At 49.8% G+C, this 18,267-nt stretch overlaps 2 protein-coding genes across 2 annotated transcripts in view; both read left to right on the forward strand.

The window, feature by feature from the left end:
• Positions 1 to 1,598, forward strand: part of LOC133115242 (E3 ubiquitin-protein ligase TRIM21-like) — a 6,535-nt gene extending 4,937 nt beyond the window's left edge. The window contains exons 7-9 of the mRNA XM_061225052.1: positions 94 to 120; positions 479 to 505; positions 712 to 1,598. Coding sequence (XP_061081036.1) covers positions 94 to 120; positions 479 to 505; positions 712 to 1,271 — 614 coding nt within the window. The 3' untranslated portion in view covers positions 1,272 to 1,598. The remainder of the gene's footprint in view (positions 1 to 93; positions 121 to 478; positions 506 to 711) is intronic.
• Positions 1,599 to 2,859: 1,261 nt separating this feature from the next.
• On the forward strand, positions 2,860 to 17,543 carry recql5 (RecQ helicase-like 5). Its single transcript, XM_061224731.1, has 19 exons — positions 2,860 to 3,136; positions 3,385 to 3,506; positions 4,160 to 4,675; positions 4,925 to 5,021; positions 5,392 to 5,503; positions 6,000 to 6,162; positions 6,966 to 7,048; positions 7,432 to 7,653; positions 8,187 to 8,280; positions 8,744 to 8,777; positions 8,919 to 8,977; positions 9,764 to 9,837; positions 10,454 to 10,547; positions 12,318 to 12,500; positions 12,896 to 13,266; positions 13,851 to 13,902; positions 14,146 to 14,715; positions 15,933 to 16,005; positions 17,263 to 17,543. Exons 1-19 carry the CDS (start codon positions 3,043 to 3,045, stop codon positions 17,541 to 17,543), a joined length of 3,294 nt encoding a protein of 1,097 aa, XP_061080715.1. The 5' UTR covers positions 2,860 to 3,042.
• The last annotated feature ends 724 nt before the right edge of the window (positions 17,544 to 18,267 follow it).

The following is an 18,267-nucleotide window of genomic DNA, read 5'->3' on the forward strand; positions in this document are numbered from 1 at the left end:
TCAGGAAGTAACTAGAATCTGCCTGTCAGGCACATATTAGAATGAATAAGAGGGTCTGTGGTTTGACCCGAGTCTGTCTCTCGCCTCTTTCAGCGGCTGCCCACTACATCCCCCAGACAGGTAGGTGGCGCCCTAATCGGACACTGGTGTGTTTAGTCTCATTGATGTTGTGAGTCTTCCTGAAGAAGAAGCCTAAGTAGCTCTGTAGATCATTAGCGAGAAATGAGGCGCGTGTGGCAAATATAAAATAAGAAATATGAAAGTAAGTCATGTAATTATCAACTTTAACATCTGTCTAACAGTGTGATGTTCACTTTACCAGCTGATGCTGTGTCTGTATGTGAGTGCATCTCTATATATGAGCATCAAACTGTTCATGAGCTGCCGTTTAAAGACAATGCAGACTTGCATAAAGTTCATACATACTGTACTTTTTGATGTAATTTAATTAAAATCCACTTTTTCCTTCACTCTGCAGTGTGGAACTGGATCTGTGAAGCAGCAGGTATTCGTTATTCATAATATTATTATTATTATTATTATTATTATTATTATTATTATTCATTCCACCTGAACCAAGCATTACTCCTTTTCTTTCTATACATGTGTGGTTATACATATAAAAAATATTACTGCTCAAATGAAATGTGCTGACAAAAACAAACATGGCCGCCGTCCCGACCTCTCGGGCGCGGCCACTTCCTCATTCAGTGGAGGTGACCCTTGACCCCGACACGGCGAACCCCGACCTGCTGATCTCGCCCGACGAGAAGAGCATGCGCTGCGGCTTCGAGAGGCAGGAGGTGCCCAACTTCCACAGCCGCTTCGACGGGTGGTGGTGCGCGGTGGGCGTGCAGGGCCTGGCGTCCGGCCGCCACTACTGGGAGGTGGACGTGGGCGAGCGGGACTGGCGTTTGGGCGTGGTCAAGGAGTCGGCGCTGCGGAAGGGCTTCAAGTCCCTGAACACGGACACGGGCTACCTCACGCTGCGGCTGGAGCGGGGCGCCGAGCTCAAGGCGCTGACGGTCCCCTTCACCCCGCTCCCCTCCGTCCTCATCCCCCGCAAGGTGGGCGTCTACCTCGACTACGAGGAGGGCCAGCTGTCCTTCTACGACTCGGAGAAGCACGCGCACATCTACACCTACGTGGAGGCCTTCGACGAGAAGCTGTACCCGCTCTTCGGCACGGTGGAGATCGTCAGGGACCTGGTCATCAAGCCCATCATCGTCAGGGAGCGCCACTGCTGTTCTGCGCTGTGTCTGTGGGCCTGAGAGCCCCCCCCCCCCCCCCCCCCCCCGCCCCCTCCCCTCGATGGCCCCTTTTCCAGTCTAATCGCGTAGCGATCCAGCCAAGCCCATGCTAACGTGCTAACGGTGAGGTAGAGGTCCGCCGCTGTAAAGACCCGTCGTGTTTTAAGTGTAGCCGCTTCCTCCCTGTATCGTCTTCAGCTTCTCGCTCCGTACAATCCAATATAAGCTCACGCCGCTGCACTTTGAGACGTTATTGTTCAGTTGTTTTTTTCCGATGTGTGCGAGTCTAATCCTGCAATCATGATGCACTTTATGTGGTTAATAATAAATTGACCATGGTAAAATGTGGTTTATGTTTTATTGTCAGTTTTCTTTGTATGTTTTTCTACCTGTTCCACCTGTTCATTTCTACCTGTTCATCTACCTGAGTTCCTCAGAGCTTAGACACAGAGGCTGCACTTAAAAAGAAACAGCACTCACACACACAACACTTACACTGCAAAGTCAAAGCCAAGACACAGCACTACCACTGAAAACATAATGCAAGTATGCACAGTGCCTATAAAACTGAAACCATCAACACACACACACACATCCCCGATGAGAAGGATGGAATATTATCAGTTGAAGACTTGATCATACAGACATTTAACAATATTAGGACACAATATATGCGAGAACTATGAATGCTGGTTTAAAGTGCTTTAGAATCCTTATATTTATGTACAGAGGGAACTGGACTTCCTCTGTACAGTTTAGCGTTTGTCCATCGTTATCTGGAAATCAAGGACCCAATATTTCCTTGTTTTTAGTTTCTCTGCTGGTCCTGAGCCAGCTGATAATATTTTTTTCCACAAATGATCACTTCCATTTTAACAACAAAAGATTTGACAAGCTTAATGGAAACAAGGTACACTGGACTTATGATTATTTATTTTTTTAACTCAAATGTTACTATCACTGCCAAGAAAACCAAACATGCCCAAGCATTCAAATATTTCATGAAATGTCAGGTTATGCACCTGAATAAATAACTTGTATTCTTGTAACTAGTTGTTATTAGCTATTATCTACCTTATTCAAAGTAGGGCCCTACATCTGATTTGTTCTCTACCGTCGAAATAGCACCCCCTCTACAGATCTGTGATGAAAACTATTCTCAGCGAAAGTAACATTTTCCAGGAAAATACATCCTTAAATTGAAAACAACTGCTAAAGTAGTTTTTCTTTCAAGTGTCCCTACATTCTTACACAGACGTGTTGGCTCGAGCTTCCCTTGCCATTTATATGATTTTAAATGACGTGGAAACAGTTTGGTTTAAATATGAATGAAAGCTATTTCACGATCAAGTTCACGGTCAACTCGCAGACAACCACATACAGTTCTCTGCACACAACAACCAATTCAATACAAACAGGCAACATGCTATTTTGGTTATTCAACGAATTCGTCTGTGATTGGCCCTCGTCACCATGCACTTGTCTCTTAAGCAATCCGAGAGCAATACGTTGAGTACGTTAAACCTGCCGATGCCGAATTTCAGACAAAACAAATCTGTAACGAAACATGCAGTTTGTAGAAAGAAAAAAAAACACTGCACATACTACTATCGACAAGACACGTTAAAATTCAATGCAATTTCATGTCATATATCCAATAGTTTTTAGTTTGCTGGATCCACGTACTCCTTTTAGTCGATGTGATGTCATCCTACTGCGCCCGAGTAGGCTAAAGAAGATTCTCGGGATGAGTGAAGTTTGTTGTTGAGTTGCGAGCCGAGCGGCGATTATAATGACTTCTATTAAAAACGCTTTAAAATCTCATTTTGGTTTCGAAAACTTCAGGTCTCAGCAACAAGAAGATGTTGTCAATGCGGTTGTTAAAGGTAAGTTTATTTGTCCGAAAAATCAAAAGCTGACAGCAGTTGCAGTTCAGGGAATTAAGAGGATCAGGCTAATTGAACCAGCTAATTACGTTAGCTTTCTTGACCAATGAGCTGAAACTGAAACTAAAAATAAATAAAGTAGACCTATGTTTGTAGTTAATTCTGACAATGATGGCGTATTCGTTTTTCTTGGATTAAACCGTAAAAACAACTTTATAGGGATATGATGGTGTAATGTTTGGTTGCAGGTGACAGAGATGTGTTCGTGTGCATGCCTACCGGAGCGGGCAAGTCCCTGTGCTACCAGCTCCCCGCAGTCTTGGCGAAGGGCATCACCATGGTGGTGTCTCCCCTTATTGCCCTTATCCAGGTCAGGCACCGCTGCTTTCTGAAATCGGAGCACTGCATCGGTTGAATGTCAAGTCACCATTTTAGACCTAAAAGCAGAAAAGAAAGTGATCTGATTTGAACGGAACTGGAGCTCTCCAGAAGTGCGAAAAGACAACGAAAGGAATTGATGTATTTTTGTAATTTAACATCGCTGTCATATTGTTGTGGTGTGCTCTCATTGTTTGAATGGCGATAAAGAAAGTCGATGACTCACTTATTTGCTCTGAAATGCGGCACATTATCTATAAAACTGCATTATTCACTTAAGTATGATGTCAAGGCTGTGTCAAGGCTTGCAACTGCAAACTGTGCCGTTTTTAAAAAGCCTTCCTTAAATAAAGGTAGAATCTTTGTGTAAACATGAGTTTTATGAGGCAGCCTGTAGCCTTAGTGGCTATGGTACATGACTGGGACCCGGAAGGTGGGTGGTTCAAGCCCCATTTGTAGCCACAGTTGCTGGGCCCTTGAGCAAGGCCCTTAACCCCACATTGCTCCAGGGCCTGCTTAGTCAAATCAACGGTCAGTCGCTTTGAATAAAAAGCGTCCGCTAAATAACACATGATCATTATGATGACGATTACTGCGATTATTGTTCTGAGTGACACGGGCAGCGCGTGCGTCCCCGCTGAACAGGACCAGGTGGACCAGCTGCAGGCGCGGAACATTCCGGCGTGCTCCATCAACTCCAAGCTGGCGGCGCAGGAGCGCCGGCGCGTGCTCGAGGACCTGGAGCGGGACAGCCCGTGCCTGAAGCTGCTGTACGTGACGCCGGAGATGCTGGCCTCGCCCTCCTTCCAGCCCTGCCTGGGCAGCCTGTGTTCCCGGGGCCTGCTGGCCCTGCTGGCGGTGGACGAGGCCCACTGCGTGTCGCAGTGGGGGCACGACTTCCGGCCGGACTACCTGAAGCTGGGCCAGCTGCGGGCGCGGCTGCCCGGCGTGCCGTGCCTGGCGCTGACCGCCACCGCGCCGCGGCGGGTGCAGGAGGACATCGCGCGGTCGCTGGGCCTGCGCCGGCCCCTGTCCTTCTCCGCGCCCGTGTTCCGCGGCAACCTGCGCTACGACGTCGTCTTCCGCGACATCCTGCCCGACGCCTACGTGCACCTGCACGCCTTCGCCGAGAAGGCCCTCGGGGACGGCCCGGAGGGCCAGGTGCGTGTGCCCCGCCCCCCCACTCCCCCTTATCCCCCCTCCCACAAAGAGCTAAATTTGAGCAAATCTGCCCTAGTTTTTCCCCAAATTGTGTCTCTGCCTGTGCATCTTTCCCGATTCCCGAGCGCACAGCTAGGACTTCTCGGACCCGGGACGAAATATCTTGGGAGGGCCTCCCCGGTCTAGTGTGAGTCCAGCTGCGTGTCCCTAACCCTAACCCTAACCCTGGCCCTGTCTGGTGTCCCTCAGGGCTGCGGGATCGTGTACTGCCGCACCCGGGAGGCCTGTGAGGAGGTGGCTCACCGCCTGACGCGGCTGGGCGTGTCGGCCAGGCCCTACCACGCAGGTAGAGTCGCCGTGGCGACACCTTTGGGCTGTGGAGGGTGTGGCTCCCGGGTTGCCGTGGTGACACCTTTGGGCTGTGGAGGGTGTGGCTCACAGGTTGCCGTGGCGACGCCCTCGGGCAGTGTTTGGAGCGGCTCACTGGTCACCATGGCAACACCTTTGGGCTGTGGAGGCTGTGGCTCACCGGTTGCCGTGGTGACACCTTTGGGCTGTGGAGGGTGTGGCTCACAGGTCGCCGTGGCGACGCCCTCGGGCAGTGTTTGGAGCGGCTCACTGGTCACCATGGCAACACCTTTGGGCTGTGGAGGCTGTGGCTCACCGGTTGCCGTGGCGACACCTTTGGGCTGAAGGTTGCGTTCTCTCCCGGTCAGGTCTGAAGACCGGCGATCGCACAGAGGCGCAGAGCGACTGGATGCAGGGAAAGGTCTCCACCATCGTGGCCACCATCAGCTTCGGCATGGGCGTGGACAAGCCCAACGTCAGGTGAGGCCCTCCGCCCGAGTCCCCTCCGCCCGAGTTCAGTCAGCCGACACCATTGAGACTAAACGCTGGGTCTGTCTGTCCCTGTTTCCTGGCCATGCTGAGAGCGCGGAGACCATGCTCACGAGCTCCACTGCGGTCAGTTCCAGTACAGGTCATTCTGACGCGTTTTTCAATGTAAAATCAGTGGTACATTTGCGGTACAAAGTACAAAGTCAATTCTTTCTACCCACAAGCAAATGTAGTATTGCGTCATTAGGACAATACAGCAATACTTTGTGGACGAATCGGGGACAGATTACATCACTCTGTCTTGCGTGATTCGAGACTCTAGTCTCTGGCTCCAAATTGTACAAAAATGGCGGCGCGGGTAAACTTCCACAGCTTTCCAAAGCGCTTTTCCACGAGCGCGTGGATAGTCAGTGGGCGACGTAACAGCCACTTGGGTCGGTATTTTTCCCACAGTCTACGGTCTGGCCACCTCATCTGTCTCTGGCAGGTTTGTGGCCCACTGGAACCTGGCCAAGTCCCTGGCGAGTTACTATCAGGAGTCCGGCCGAGCCGGGCGGGACGGCCTGCCCTCGTCCTGCCGCACGTACTACTCCTCCCAGGACCGCGACCAGATCGGGTTCCTGATCCGCAAGGAGATCGCCCGCATGCAGGTGGGGACATTACATTACATTACAGGCATTTGGCAGACGCTCTTATCCAGAGCGACGTACAGCAAAGTGCACACCCATAACCAGGGATAAGTTCGCTGAAAGACCCTAGAGGGAAGTACAATTTCTACTGCTACCTGTACAACAAAGATAAGGACGAGGGCCAATTTTATTTTATTTTTATTTTTTTGAACAAAGAAACAAACAACAGAGCAAAAGTGACCAAAGTTAACTATCCAAACACTGCTTAATCAATTGTACAGCGCTTTGGATAAAGGCGCTGTATAAATGCCATTTACCATTTACCATTTGCATTTTATTTAGTGGACGCCTTTATCCAAAGCGACATACAAAACCGCGGTCATGCAACAAACGACTGAACACATCAGATAAGGTACAGCTCATGTATGGTTGTTAGGCCATGAACTTAAGTCCACTACACAAGGTAGATAACTACCAAGTCTGTAACTACCAAACCAAGACAACTACAGCTTGAGGAACTACAGTTACCGGCACAGTGTCCCAGCCTTCTGGGAATGCTTTTCTGAGTGCACCCCTTCTCCCCCGCATTCAGCTTTTCTACCCGATAATGTCTAATCTCTTCACTTAGTGAAATTTAATGGAGGTTCATCTTTTCCTACATTGTCAAACCTTTAGGAGTGCTTCAGACATCTTCAGTTAATTTAGAAATAATACACAATTTAACGTATTGCCAACTTGTACCTCACAGGTAAGAAAAACGGTGTGAATGTGTGTGTATGTGTGAATGCACCTGGGGAAAAACGTCTGTTGCCTTTGCTCTGCAGAAGAAACGGGGCTCAGAGAAGGAGCAGGACAAGGCGGCCATTACTGACTTTGAGGCCATGGTGTCCTTCTGCGAGCAAGAGGCGTGAGTCCCAACGCACACACTCGCTCACGTAAACACACGCTGACACACACACACACACACACACACACACACACACACACACGTTCATTCACACCCCTGTGGCTCCTTGTAGAGGAATTTGGGAAATGATGTGAACAGAGGGGGGTCCCACCCTAAGCTCCCTTCCCCAGCAGAGTAATATATGGCAGGAGCCCTGTGTTTTTTTTAAACTTATCGGTGTCTGTCTAGGTATAAAGATAAAATGGGTGAAAACTAGTTTCAGAGAACTAACAAATGCTAGTACTCCTCTCCATGACCGTGTAATAAAGCTTGATCGTGACTGAGGTCTGCGTCGGCCTGAATCGTTCTAAACTCAGTTGTTCCCTGACACCGCGCCCCCCCAGGTGTCGACACGCCACCATCTCGCAGTTTTTCGGGGACAAGAAGCCGGCCTGTGAGAAGGCCTGCGATTTCTGCCGGGACCCCAAGGTGGTCCGGGCCCAGCTGGAGGCCGCGTCCCGCCTCAGCACCAGAACCGGCCCGGCCCAGAGCAAGGAGCCCAGGGGGGCGTTCGGGTTCGACCGGGAGCTCTACGCCGGAGGCCGCAAGGGCTACGGGTTTGAGAGGTACGGATTAGTGTGGGGCCCCGTGTTAGGATTAGTGTGCAGCCTGTAGGCTAGTGGCTAAGGTACATGACTGGGACTTGAAAGGTTGGTGGTCCGAGCCCCGCTGTAGCCACGATAAGATCAGTGCAGCCTTGAGCAAGTTCCTTGAGCAAGGCCCTTAACCACATTGTTCCAGGGTGGGATAGTCTAATCAACTGTAAGTCGCTTTGGATTAAAAAAAATAAAATAAATGTCCGCTAAAAAAATGTAGTGTCATATAATGGCTCCCTACATCCCGTTTTTATATGGATGCTTCATCTCTTAGTGTTATTTATCATTATTTCTATGACTGCCCTTTTCAATTAGTTTTATATTCATTTTTTATCAAATGTTCTTTTTCTTATGTCTCTCTTTAATATATTCTATTTTATACTTTTATACTGTGAAGTTATATGGATGAAAGGTGCTCTATAAATATAAAAGGTTTATTATTATTGTTGTTATTACGTCTGTGGGTGTCTCCCTCCTGATTGGCTGTTTGCTGCATGTTGAAGGTATGATGAGGACAGTGGTAACGAGGAAGAGGATCCTGACAAGCGCAAGGCGGAGTTTGGAAACCTGTTCAAAAAGCAGATGAAAATCCGTAAGGTAGGCGCAAACTTAAACGCGAGAGCAAAGGTCCTGGCACAGTCGTTTAATTAAGAATATAATGCTGTAAAAAACAATAACCCTTTGTCATTTGCCACTAAAAATATTAGTGATTTTATGGAAAGATACTACATCAAGAGATAAGTGTATATTTGTATATTTATCCGTGTTGTCATTGGCTACTGCACCCCAGAGGGATGTGATCTGAGAGTAATTATTTAACAATTCTCAGTGCTATAGTTGCCAAAAACTGACCAAGAACAATACAGTTATCTGCTTAATCTAGAAGGGTTCACGTTTTTATCTACGTGTTCACTCTAGCACTTGCAACTGTTGTTCCCTCTCGGGTTTTCAGTGCACTTGCCCCTGGTTATGATTTGTACTTTATTTTACGCTCGAGTCTGCTAATGCTGAATGTAATGTACTGTAATGAGCATTCTCTCTCTCTCTCTCCCCCCCCCAGGGATTTCATAGTAAGGAGGAATTTGTCCCCCCAGGTAAACGCCCCTCACTATGTTTTGCAAACATACATTGAATTCTTCAGTCCCCAGACGGGTCTCTGGGCTGGTGGTGGGGTTTGGTGTAGTTACATGGATCTGCCAGCAGGGCGCGCCCCCATGTTCTCACTCTGTTTGCAGACGCTGACTGTCCCCTGATAGAAGCCAGCAGCCAGAGAATCCCCAGACTCACAGTCAAGGTATCACCACTTCCACATCCACACACCTTTATACACACACACACACACACACACACACACACCGTTACACACAAGGTTTCACACACACACACACACACACACACACACACACACACACACACACACCGTTACACACAGGGCTTCCACACACACACACACACACACACACACACACACACACACACACAGGGCTTCCACACACACACTCACACACACACACACACACACACCGTTACACGCACACACACACACACACACACACACACCGTTACACACAGGGCTTCCACACACACACACACACACACACCGTTACACACACACACACACACACACACACACACACCGTTACACACAGGGCTTCCACACACACACACACACACACAGGGCTTCCACACACACACTCACACACACACACACACACACACCGTTACACGCACACACACCGTTACACACAGGGCTTCCACACACACACACACACACACAAGGTTTCACACACATACACACACACACACACACACACACACGCACACACACACACACCGTTACACACAAGGTTTCATACACACACACACGCATACACGCATACACACACGCGCACGCATACACACACGGTTACACACACACACACATACACACAGGGCTTCAGACACCCGGGGGGCGTTCCTGAATGGTTGGTGTGGGGATTTTAGCGGCAGTTTAATTTTCAGTTTATTTTCTGCGCCGTGGTAACTTGTAGCCGTTTTAAAGTGTGATGCTAAGCTGAGATGTGAGGTTTGTCTGTTACAGGCACGAGAGCACTGTCTCTCCCTCCTGCAGTCGACTCTGGGCAGCCAGCAGGGGGCAGCAGTGTGGGAGGAAAGGTAGTGCCAGAGTCCGGATTACTGACATCACACAAGCGAATAACTTCCCAAACTGTCTTTGCCTCCTCACCCCCCCCATCCCCATATGCTATCCTCCCACTTCATTGATTCAGTTTTTCCTCTCAAGTTGTGAAAAATAAACACTGTGAGAAACAATGTTATTCAACTAACACCTTACCCCGAACCTAAGCCCAACAGTGGGAAAAGCATTTTGTGCTAGCCGTGGGTACCCTCTAAAATCAAATGGTTTTATTTGATTTTAGACCACATCGTCTCCATTTAGTACAGTGATATTTCATTGTTTAGCCTAGTTTCAATGGTCTTGCTCTTTATTCATAATTCCGTAGTGGCTTTCTTTTCCTTTCCCGTGAAGTACTCGTCCACTGGGTTTTTGAACAGCTGAATTCTCATTGCAACATTGTCATTGTCAGTATTAGTGTGTTAATTTAATGTACAAATGGCTGACAGAATGCAAAAAACATTGCATTGGGACATTGCAACAAAGTTTGGGAGACATTGCACCAGCGCGTTTCCATTGTAACACTGTCAACTGTTAATTTAATCGTATGACGGGGAGTTTCTGTTATCTGAGCTCTTGTTTTTTTATTTTGTTCAGTTCTGACACTCAATCCTTGGCTGTGGAGATTGAGCATGAAGTCTTCAGAGCCAGCAAGAGTGCCAACCTGTACAAGGCGTCTGTACTGAAGAGGGTGAGCAGAGTGTGTGTGTGTGTGTGTGTGTGTGTGTGTGTGTTTGTGTAAATCCGGCAATCGCACATGGTAACGTATCGTACCCCCAAGTTGTCTGTATAATGGGTGGTACTGTAGGTGGGTTGTGTCTAATAGTTCCATGAGATCAATACGAGGAGGGACGTAGTCTACCTCAAAACACTGTCGGCACCTGATTGGACAGCACTGTGTACGTTCTTTTTGCAAAATGGAACAATGTGGTGGACCGTTTATAAACTCCACTAAAATGTTTCTGAAAACATTTTGGCCAAGAAATGAGCAAAACATTTAGCCGAATCTTTATTCTTGTTATCTGCAGCACCGAGTTCGAAAGTTTGATCCTAGTTTTGTGAGCCAGGCGAGCTGCATTGGACACAGTTGATTTGCATGGGCAGATCACGATACTGTCGAACGAACACGGCACTTTCCGGGCCGCAAACATCACACACCGCAAGGCTGTCCATGGAAAATGAATGGAATGCGTTTGAATGCCGGTTTGTGAGCACCCTGTGTGTGTGTGTGCGTACGCGTTTGTGTGTGTGTGTGTGTGTGTGTGTGTCATTTAGGCTGCGAATGCCAGCTGTGTGTTTTTATTTTGGGCAGTCGGAGGGATGCACGCAGACTAGTTGTGGGAGGACGGCAAATTGTAGTCCTCTCCAAGACAAGAGCAGATTATCACAGTACAGCCACTGTGCCCAGCCTTTGGGTGGAGAAGGAGCTGCACTCTATGTCTCTACTCAGTCTAGACAGTCTAAAATGGTAGTTTCTGTTTATCTATGATCTCCAATAGAGCTAAAATGCGCGAATGTGAGAATGCCCTGATATTAGGTTCATGGTGTGATTTTCCCACAAAGTGATATGTACAGAAAAAAGTACATTTAACAAAGGAATAAAAACAGTTTTTCTATTTATTGAACATTAAAGTCGTTGTCATATCAAAAGAACATTTTTATAAGACCCAAATCATATCAATTTGATTTTACAGTGACGATGCAGAGTTTGGTAGTTATAGATTAAAGTATACCCTTTTTCTGAATTATAAAATTATTATTTAATAATTATTTAACAACCATAAGTGCAGCCGAGCTACAGAATCAATTCATTTGTTTTCACGAGACAATTTTGTCCATGTGCTGTAGTAATCTCCTGCATAACTGCGGAGGGGATGTAGACACAGGACAGGCTAGATAATCCGCTGAGAAATGTAAATAACCGGCAGCTGATGTGGTTTCAAAATGTGAATAGGCAGACTTTCGTTTATTCAACAAACCATTTTGTAACCATTTTGTAGCGGTTCTCTAGCCCGCATTTGCACCAGCGGCAAAAATATGGACAAGCACTATACTTAAAAACCCAGCATTTCTGCCGTTTCAGAAAGCTGTCAGTCTGGCTGGTTTCTTACACGGGAGTTATTCTTAAATGAGGCTTATCATGTATTTTAATGTTCTTATAACCAGCGGAAGAGAGGCATGTTTCATATTACTGTTGCCTTGCACTGCATTTGAAAAAAGATGCAACAGTATTTTTCGAGAGGCTAGTGTGACGTTTGTGTCTGCACGTGTCTGCACGTGTCTGCACGTGTCTGCACGTGTCTGCGTGTGTCTGCACGTGTCTGCGTGTGTCTGCACGTGTCTGCGTGTGTCTGCACGTGTCTGCGTGTGTCTGCGTGTGTCTGTGTGTGTCTGTGTGTGAGTGTGCCTCTCTATACTACGTGCCCGCGGTGGTAAGTCTTACTTCCATGTCGACGCCCAGGTGGCAGAGCTGAGGAAGGAAGCCGATGGAGTGGCAGCGCCCCCTGTGGCCGGAGGAGAGACCAGCAGCTGCTGCAGCCATGGAGACGGGCCGTCTGTCTCCAAACCTGATCCTCCCTCCTCACCCTCCTCTTCCTCAGGTGGAGACTTCCTGGGGTTCACACCAGCCTCCCAAGTATACTCTGTAAGAGCCCAGCATTCTCCCACGCACACGCTCCCACACACACACACACACACACACACACACACACACACACACACAGCCTTGGATGTGCAGCTACACACCTACGCACTTGTACACATATACTCGTATGCACACACACAGGTATATACATACACGCACATACACACACACATACACACACACACACACACACGCACACCCACACACACACACACACAGAGCCTTGGATGTGCAGCTACACACCTACGCACTTGTACACATATACGCGTATATATATATATATACGTATATATATATATATATATATATATACACAGGTATATACATGCGCACACACACACACACACACACACTCACACACAGTGAGCAGTGATGCGTGCGTGTGTGTGTCTCAGATGAAGAGGAAGAGGGTGGGCGCCGGATTGCGCGGGTCCTCAAACCCCTTCCAGATGGCGGGCGAGCTGCTGGGAGCGTCCCGCGAGGAGGGGGCGGAGCCTGGGGCGGCGTGCGACGCACAGAGCCCGGACGCTTCCTGTGCGCCCGGGGGCCGCAAACGGAAGGCCGAGTCCCCAGAAAGCAAAGCCAAGGCCCCCGCGTCTCTGAGCAGCCCCTCCAAGGGCAGCAGGAAACAGCAGAAGATGGAACAGGCCGCCAGGACCTCCCACTCCATCGACCGGTACTTCAGCAAGAGGCGGGAGGACAGCTCTGCCCCCGGCACGGCCACGGAGGGCCAGACCGGCCTGGAGACAGACACCAAACCTGAGGGGTACGGGCAGAGTGTGTGTGTGTGTGTGTGTGTGAGTGTGTGAGTGTGTGAGTGTGTGAGTGTGTGAGCGTGCGAGCGTGTGTGTGTGTGCGTGTGAGCGTGCAAGCGAGCGTGCGAGCGTGTGAGCGTGTGAGCGTGCGAGCGTGCGAGAGAGAGAGCGTGTGTGAGAGAATGTGTCTGTGTGTGTGTGTGTGTGTGTGTGTGTGTGTGTGGGAGTGTGTGAGAGAGAGAGAAAGAGAAAGTGTGTGTGAGAGAGTGTGTGTGAGAGAGAGCGAGAGAAAGTGTGTGAGAGAATGTGTCTGAGGGTCTGTGTGTGTGTGTGTGTGTGAGAGAGAGTGGGTACAAGCAGTGTGTATGAGAGTGCGTGAGAGAGTGATAGAGTGTGTGTGTGTGTATGTGTGTGTGTGTGTGTGTGTGTGTGTGTGTGTGTGTGTGTGTGTGTGTGTGTGTGTGTGTGTGAGAGAGAGAGACAGTGTGCATGTGTGTGTGTAAACGTCCTTTCCTTACTCACAGAGGTTATAATCAGCTCTGGATGAGAGCCTCTGGTAAATGAAAGTAATAACTTCTCTGTTTCTCTCCCTCAGCGAGGATGAGCCTGCGGTCAGAGCCCCTTTGGATAAAAAGCCAGCACAGAAGGTACCGCCAGGAGTTTAAAGAAAATAAATTAGAGCAACACTAGCTTTCGCAATATGACATATACAAGAGTGAAGCACATCTTTAGAGGGGGGATTTTTGAAGGGTGGGGATTATGCGCATATTGGTATAATGCAGAATTAACAAAATTCAGCTTGTCTTTAATACTAAATCGTCGTGGTGACAGTGGTGATGTTAAACCGTGTCCGAGGGGTCTCAGTGCATCTGTTCTCTCTGGGTCTGCAGAAGAGCACGTGTGTGGAAAACGGGGACCCCCCAGCCAGCAAGCGACAGCGCCCCCTGCAGGACAGCAAGAAACAAGTGACCTTTGACACTAACGTGTGGGAGAAGCAGGAGGCCCCGTCCCCAGAGAGGACTACAGAGAGGACTACGGCTCATCAGGAGGGGGCAGGGGAGACTGGGCCGGGACATGGAGCTCCAGAGAAGAAGACAGGGGCAGGGAACAAAATGGCGGCCGTCGGAGCTCCAGAGAAGACGGTTACCCTGGAGAAGGGGGCAGGGAACAAAATGGCGGGCGTTGGAGCTCCAGAGAAGGCAGTCACCCTGGAGAAGGGGGCAGGGAACAAAATGGCGGCCGTCAGAGCTCCAGAGAAGACGGTTTCCCTGGAGAAGGGGGCAGGGAACAAAATGGCGGCCGTCGGAGCTCCAGAGAAGACGGTTACCGTGAAGAAGGGCACGGGGAAGAAAATGGCGGCTGCTGGAGGACCAGAGGAGGCCGTTTCTCTGAAGGAGGCTGCTGACATCGTGGTTCGGTGCCTGGACCCGTTTTATTCTCAGGGAAAATTTGCCACGAAGGTGAGAGACAGAGAGAGTGAGAGAGAGAGTGAAGGCTGCTGGGAAAATGAGTTTATTGTGAGTGCCTTTTAAAAATACTGATCAAATTGAATTGTGACAAATGTGCAACATATTGGTGGATGAACTGACGTGCCCACAATGCGAGTGCTCTGAGAACATGGGGCGGGGGTAACCGTGACATCACCCAGGGAAGGCCTTCTCTCAGGGGTCCTGGAGGGCTCCAGTGTCTGCGGGTATTTGTGGTTTCCTTTCAATCAGCCAATTAAGGCCTTGAGAACAAGGTGTGTGGACTCTTTAGCCAATGAAAGACTTAAATTCATCACTTGTGCTGAAACGCACTGAAAACCAGCAGACACTGCTGCACTGCCAGACTGGAGTTTGACACCCCTCTCAAGAGGGAGTCCTCTAGTCCGGCGGTGCACAGCAAGGGGCCGATCCATTTCAGGATTTTGTGCCAACTTCTGCTGTTAAGTATTCAAATAACTCAATCGTATCTTCATCTGACATTTGTATAACCACCACCGGCTACAGCCGCAGACTGCAAGTGTGTACGGTAAAGATTTTACTGTGCTCACATAGAGGAGTGAACCAGCGCTAGAGCCGTCCCAAACACTAAAGCTAAGGTTGGAACAAAACCTGGCACGCGTCACAGACCAGCCCTCCAGGGCCCGGAGGTGTTACCCGGGCTCGAGTCCTTCATACAGTTTACCTACAGCAGCCGTGCCAGACTCAAAGTCCTCCAGTTGCCAAAACTGTGGTATTGCTACTTGATCGGTTGATCTGATTATGCAACAAGGCTTCAAGTTTTTATCCATGTGATCACTCTAGCACTTGGAGCCGTACTTCCCTCTTGGGTTTTCAGCACAGTTGTCCCTGGTTAGGGCGGCCTGTAGCGTAGCGATTAAGGCAAATCACTGGGACACACAAGGTCGGTGGTTCTAATCCCAGTGTAGCCACAATAAGATCCGCACAGCCGTTGGGCCCTTGAGCAAGGCCCTTAATCCTGCATTGCTCCAGGGGAGGATTGTCTCCTGCGTAGTCTAATCAACTGTACGTCGCTGTGGATAAGAGCGTCTGCCAAATTACTGTGATGTAATGTTACAACTATGCCGAGCTGCTCTTTCTCTCAATGGAAATAACCCTCTTATAGATCCTTTGGTGGCGTACTGCCTTGTCTACTCCTACATCATTCAAATGTGGTTCCTCCCTCCCTCCAGGACCTGTTCAAGTCCTTCGCCCGATTCCTGTCTCACCTGCTCACCGAGGGGAGGAGCTGTGGGAGGGGCCAAGGTGAGAGAGAGGGCGGAGTAGGGGCTGCCTGTAGTCTAGTGGCTAAGGTACATGACTGGGACCCGGAAGGTTGCTGGTTCAAGCCCCGGTGTTGCCACGATAAGATCTGTGCAGTTGTTGGGCCCTTGAGCAAGGCCCTTAACCGCACATTGCTCCAGGGGGGATTGACCCTCTGCTTAGTCAAATCAAATGTAAGTCACTTTGGTTAAAAGTGTCAGCTAAATAACTGTCTAATAACGGTCTGAGTCTGATGCTCATGCCCAGCCCTGGGGCCTCCTAGCATGGCGTTTCTTTTCATTTCAACCAGAACAGCAATTCCTCTGGTGCCGTGATCTTACCTCCTGGTCCTGGAGAGCCGCAGGGTGTGCTAGTTTTTGTTTTTGCCTAAATTTCAGCATCCAATTCAGACCCAAGAAACCAGAGTTAACTGTGTAATTAACTGCTGTAAATGCACCAAACCAGCACACCCTGCGGCAAGACTGAGGAGACTGTGGCTCTCCCCAGAACCAGGAATAAAGACCACTGCTTTCTGTCGCAATCTGTTTAAAGACTGCAGCACTTAAGATCACTGAAGACCGGCATTTAACTGCTAAATGAGAGGCCGGCAAGACTGAACACCAGCCAGGTCAGGGCTGAGTGTGGGGCCCCTGAGATGGGCTGAAGCAAAGGCCAGATATGGGTTTGCTTGTGTCCCGATGGGGGTTGAGGGTTTGGGGGGGGGAGAGAGAAGGTCAGTTTTGGGTTTTCCTGCTTGCTTTGAAGCGATGGGGGGTTAGGGGTTTGGGGGGGGAGAGAGAAGGGCAGTTTTGGGTTTTTCTGCTTGTTGTGTCCCTATGGGGGTTGGGGGTTGGGGGTTGGGGTTGGGGAAGGAGGAGAGAAGGGCAGTTTTGGGTTTTTCTGCTTGTTGTGTCCCTATGGGGGTTGGGGGTGGGGGTGGGGGTTGGGGTTGGGGAAGGAGGAGAGAAGGGCAGTTTTGGGTTTTTCTGCTTGTTGTGTCCCTATGGGGGTTGGGGGTTGGGGAAGGAGGAGAGAAGGGCAGTTTTGGGTTTTTCTGCTTGTTGTGTCCCTATGGGGGTTGGGGTTGGGGAAGGAGGAGAGAAGGGCAGTTTTGGGTTTTTCTGCTTGTTGTGTCCCTATGGGGGTTGGGGGTTGGGGGTTGGGGGTTGGGGAAGGAGGAGAGAAGGGCAGTTTTGGGTTTTCCCGCTTGCTGTGTCCCGTAGCAGGAGCGCCCCCTCATGGCCGTGTTTGTGTCCGCAGTGAGAACGGAGGCGTGCGGCCTGATCAAGAAGTTCTTCAGCCGCGTCCCGCGCTGCGAGAACGAGCGGGACTGGAAACACCTGAGCGCCACGGCGGGCGGGGCGAAGAGGACCACCGGGGGCGGGGCTAACAGGACCTCCGGGGGCGGGGCTAACAGGACCACCGGGGGCGGGGCTAACAGGACCTCTGGGGGCGGGGCTAAGAGGACCTCCGTGGGCGGGGCTAACGGGTCCACCGGGGGCGGGGCTGACAGGAATGGGGCTGGACAAACACAGAGCTGAGGGGACTAATGAGAGACTCCTGGTGTCCCATGACTGACTGCTGCTAAAACCCCCCCCCCCCCCTCCCCCCTCCCCCACATGGGACCACCACCCTTGCACTACAGCCATTGAGAGAGTCTGGGAGTGGGGCCTACAGTGGGGAACAGGGTGTGTGTGTGTGTGTGTGTGTGTGTGTGTGTGTGTGTGTGTGTGTGTGTGTGTGTGTGTGAGAGTGTGAGAGAGTGTGTGTGTGTGTCTGTGAGAGTGTGTGTGTCTGTGTGTGAGAGACCGAGTGTGTGTGTGTCTGTGTGAGAGAGTGTGTGTGTGAGAGAGAGGGTGTGTGTCTGTGTGAGAGTGTGTGTGTGTGTGAGAGAGAGAGAGAGTGTGTGTGTCTGTGTGAGAGAGAGGGTGTGTGTCTCTGCGTGAGAGGATGTGTGTCTGTGTGAGAGAGTGTGTGTGTGTGTGTGTGTGTGTGTGTGTGGCAGTGTCCCCAGCTCCACCCTGTCCCAGGTTCTTGGGTTTTTGGGGAAATTAGGAAGTCCCGATGTGCCTCTACGCAGAGGGACGTCAGTGTTACTGTGCAACTGCTGGGCCCCATCATCAGCGTCAATGCGCTTTATTTCTGTTTGTAAATTAGTCGTCTATTTTTCTCAGTTGTAAACTGTCATTTGAAAGAGCTATTAAGTCTCAGGGACCTTAGTTTTCCAAACTGGAGTATGACTTTGAGGGTTGGTCTCAAAAGGAA

Source organism: Conger conger, chromosome 16 (genome assembly GCF_963514075.1).
Source record: "Conger conger chromosome 16, fConCon1.1, whole genome shotgun sequence".
Lineage (NCBI taxonomy): Eukaryota > Metazoa > Chordata > Actinopteri > Anguilliformes > Congridae > Conger > Conger conger.

Coding starts and splice junctions, on each gene's coding strand:
- recql5 (XM_061224731.1), top strand. CDS start 3,043: ATGACTTCTATTAAAAACGCTTTAAAATCTCATTTTGGTTTCGAAAAC. Junction 3,507..4,159: donor CCCTTATTGCCCTTATCCAG/GTCAGGCACCGC, acceptor CCCGCTGAACAG/GACCAGGTGGACCAGCTGCA. Junction 8,281..8,743: donor AGCAGATGAAAATCCGTAAG/GTAGGCGCAAAC, acceptor TCCCCCCCCCAG/GGATTTCATAGTAAGGAGGA.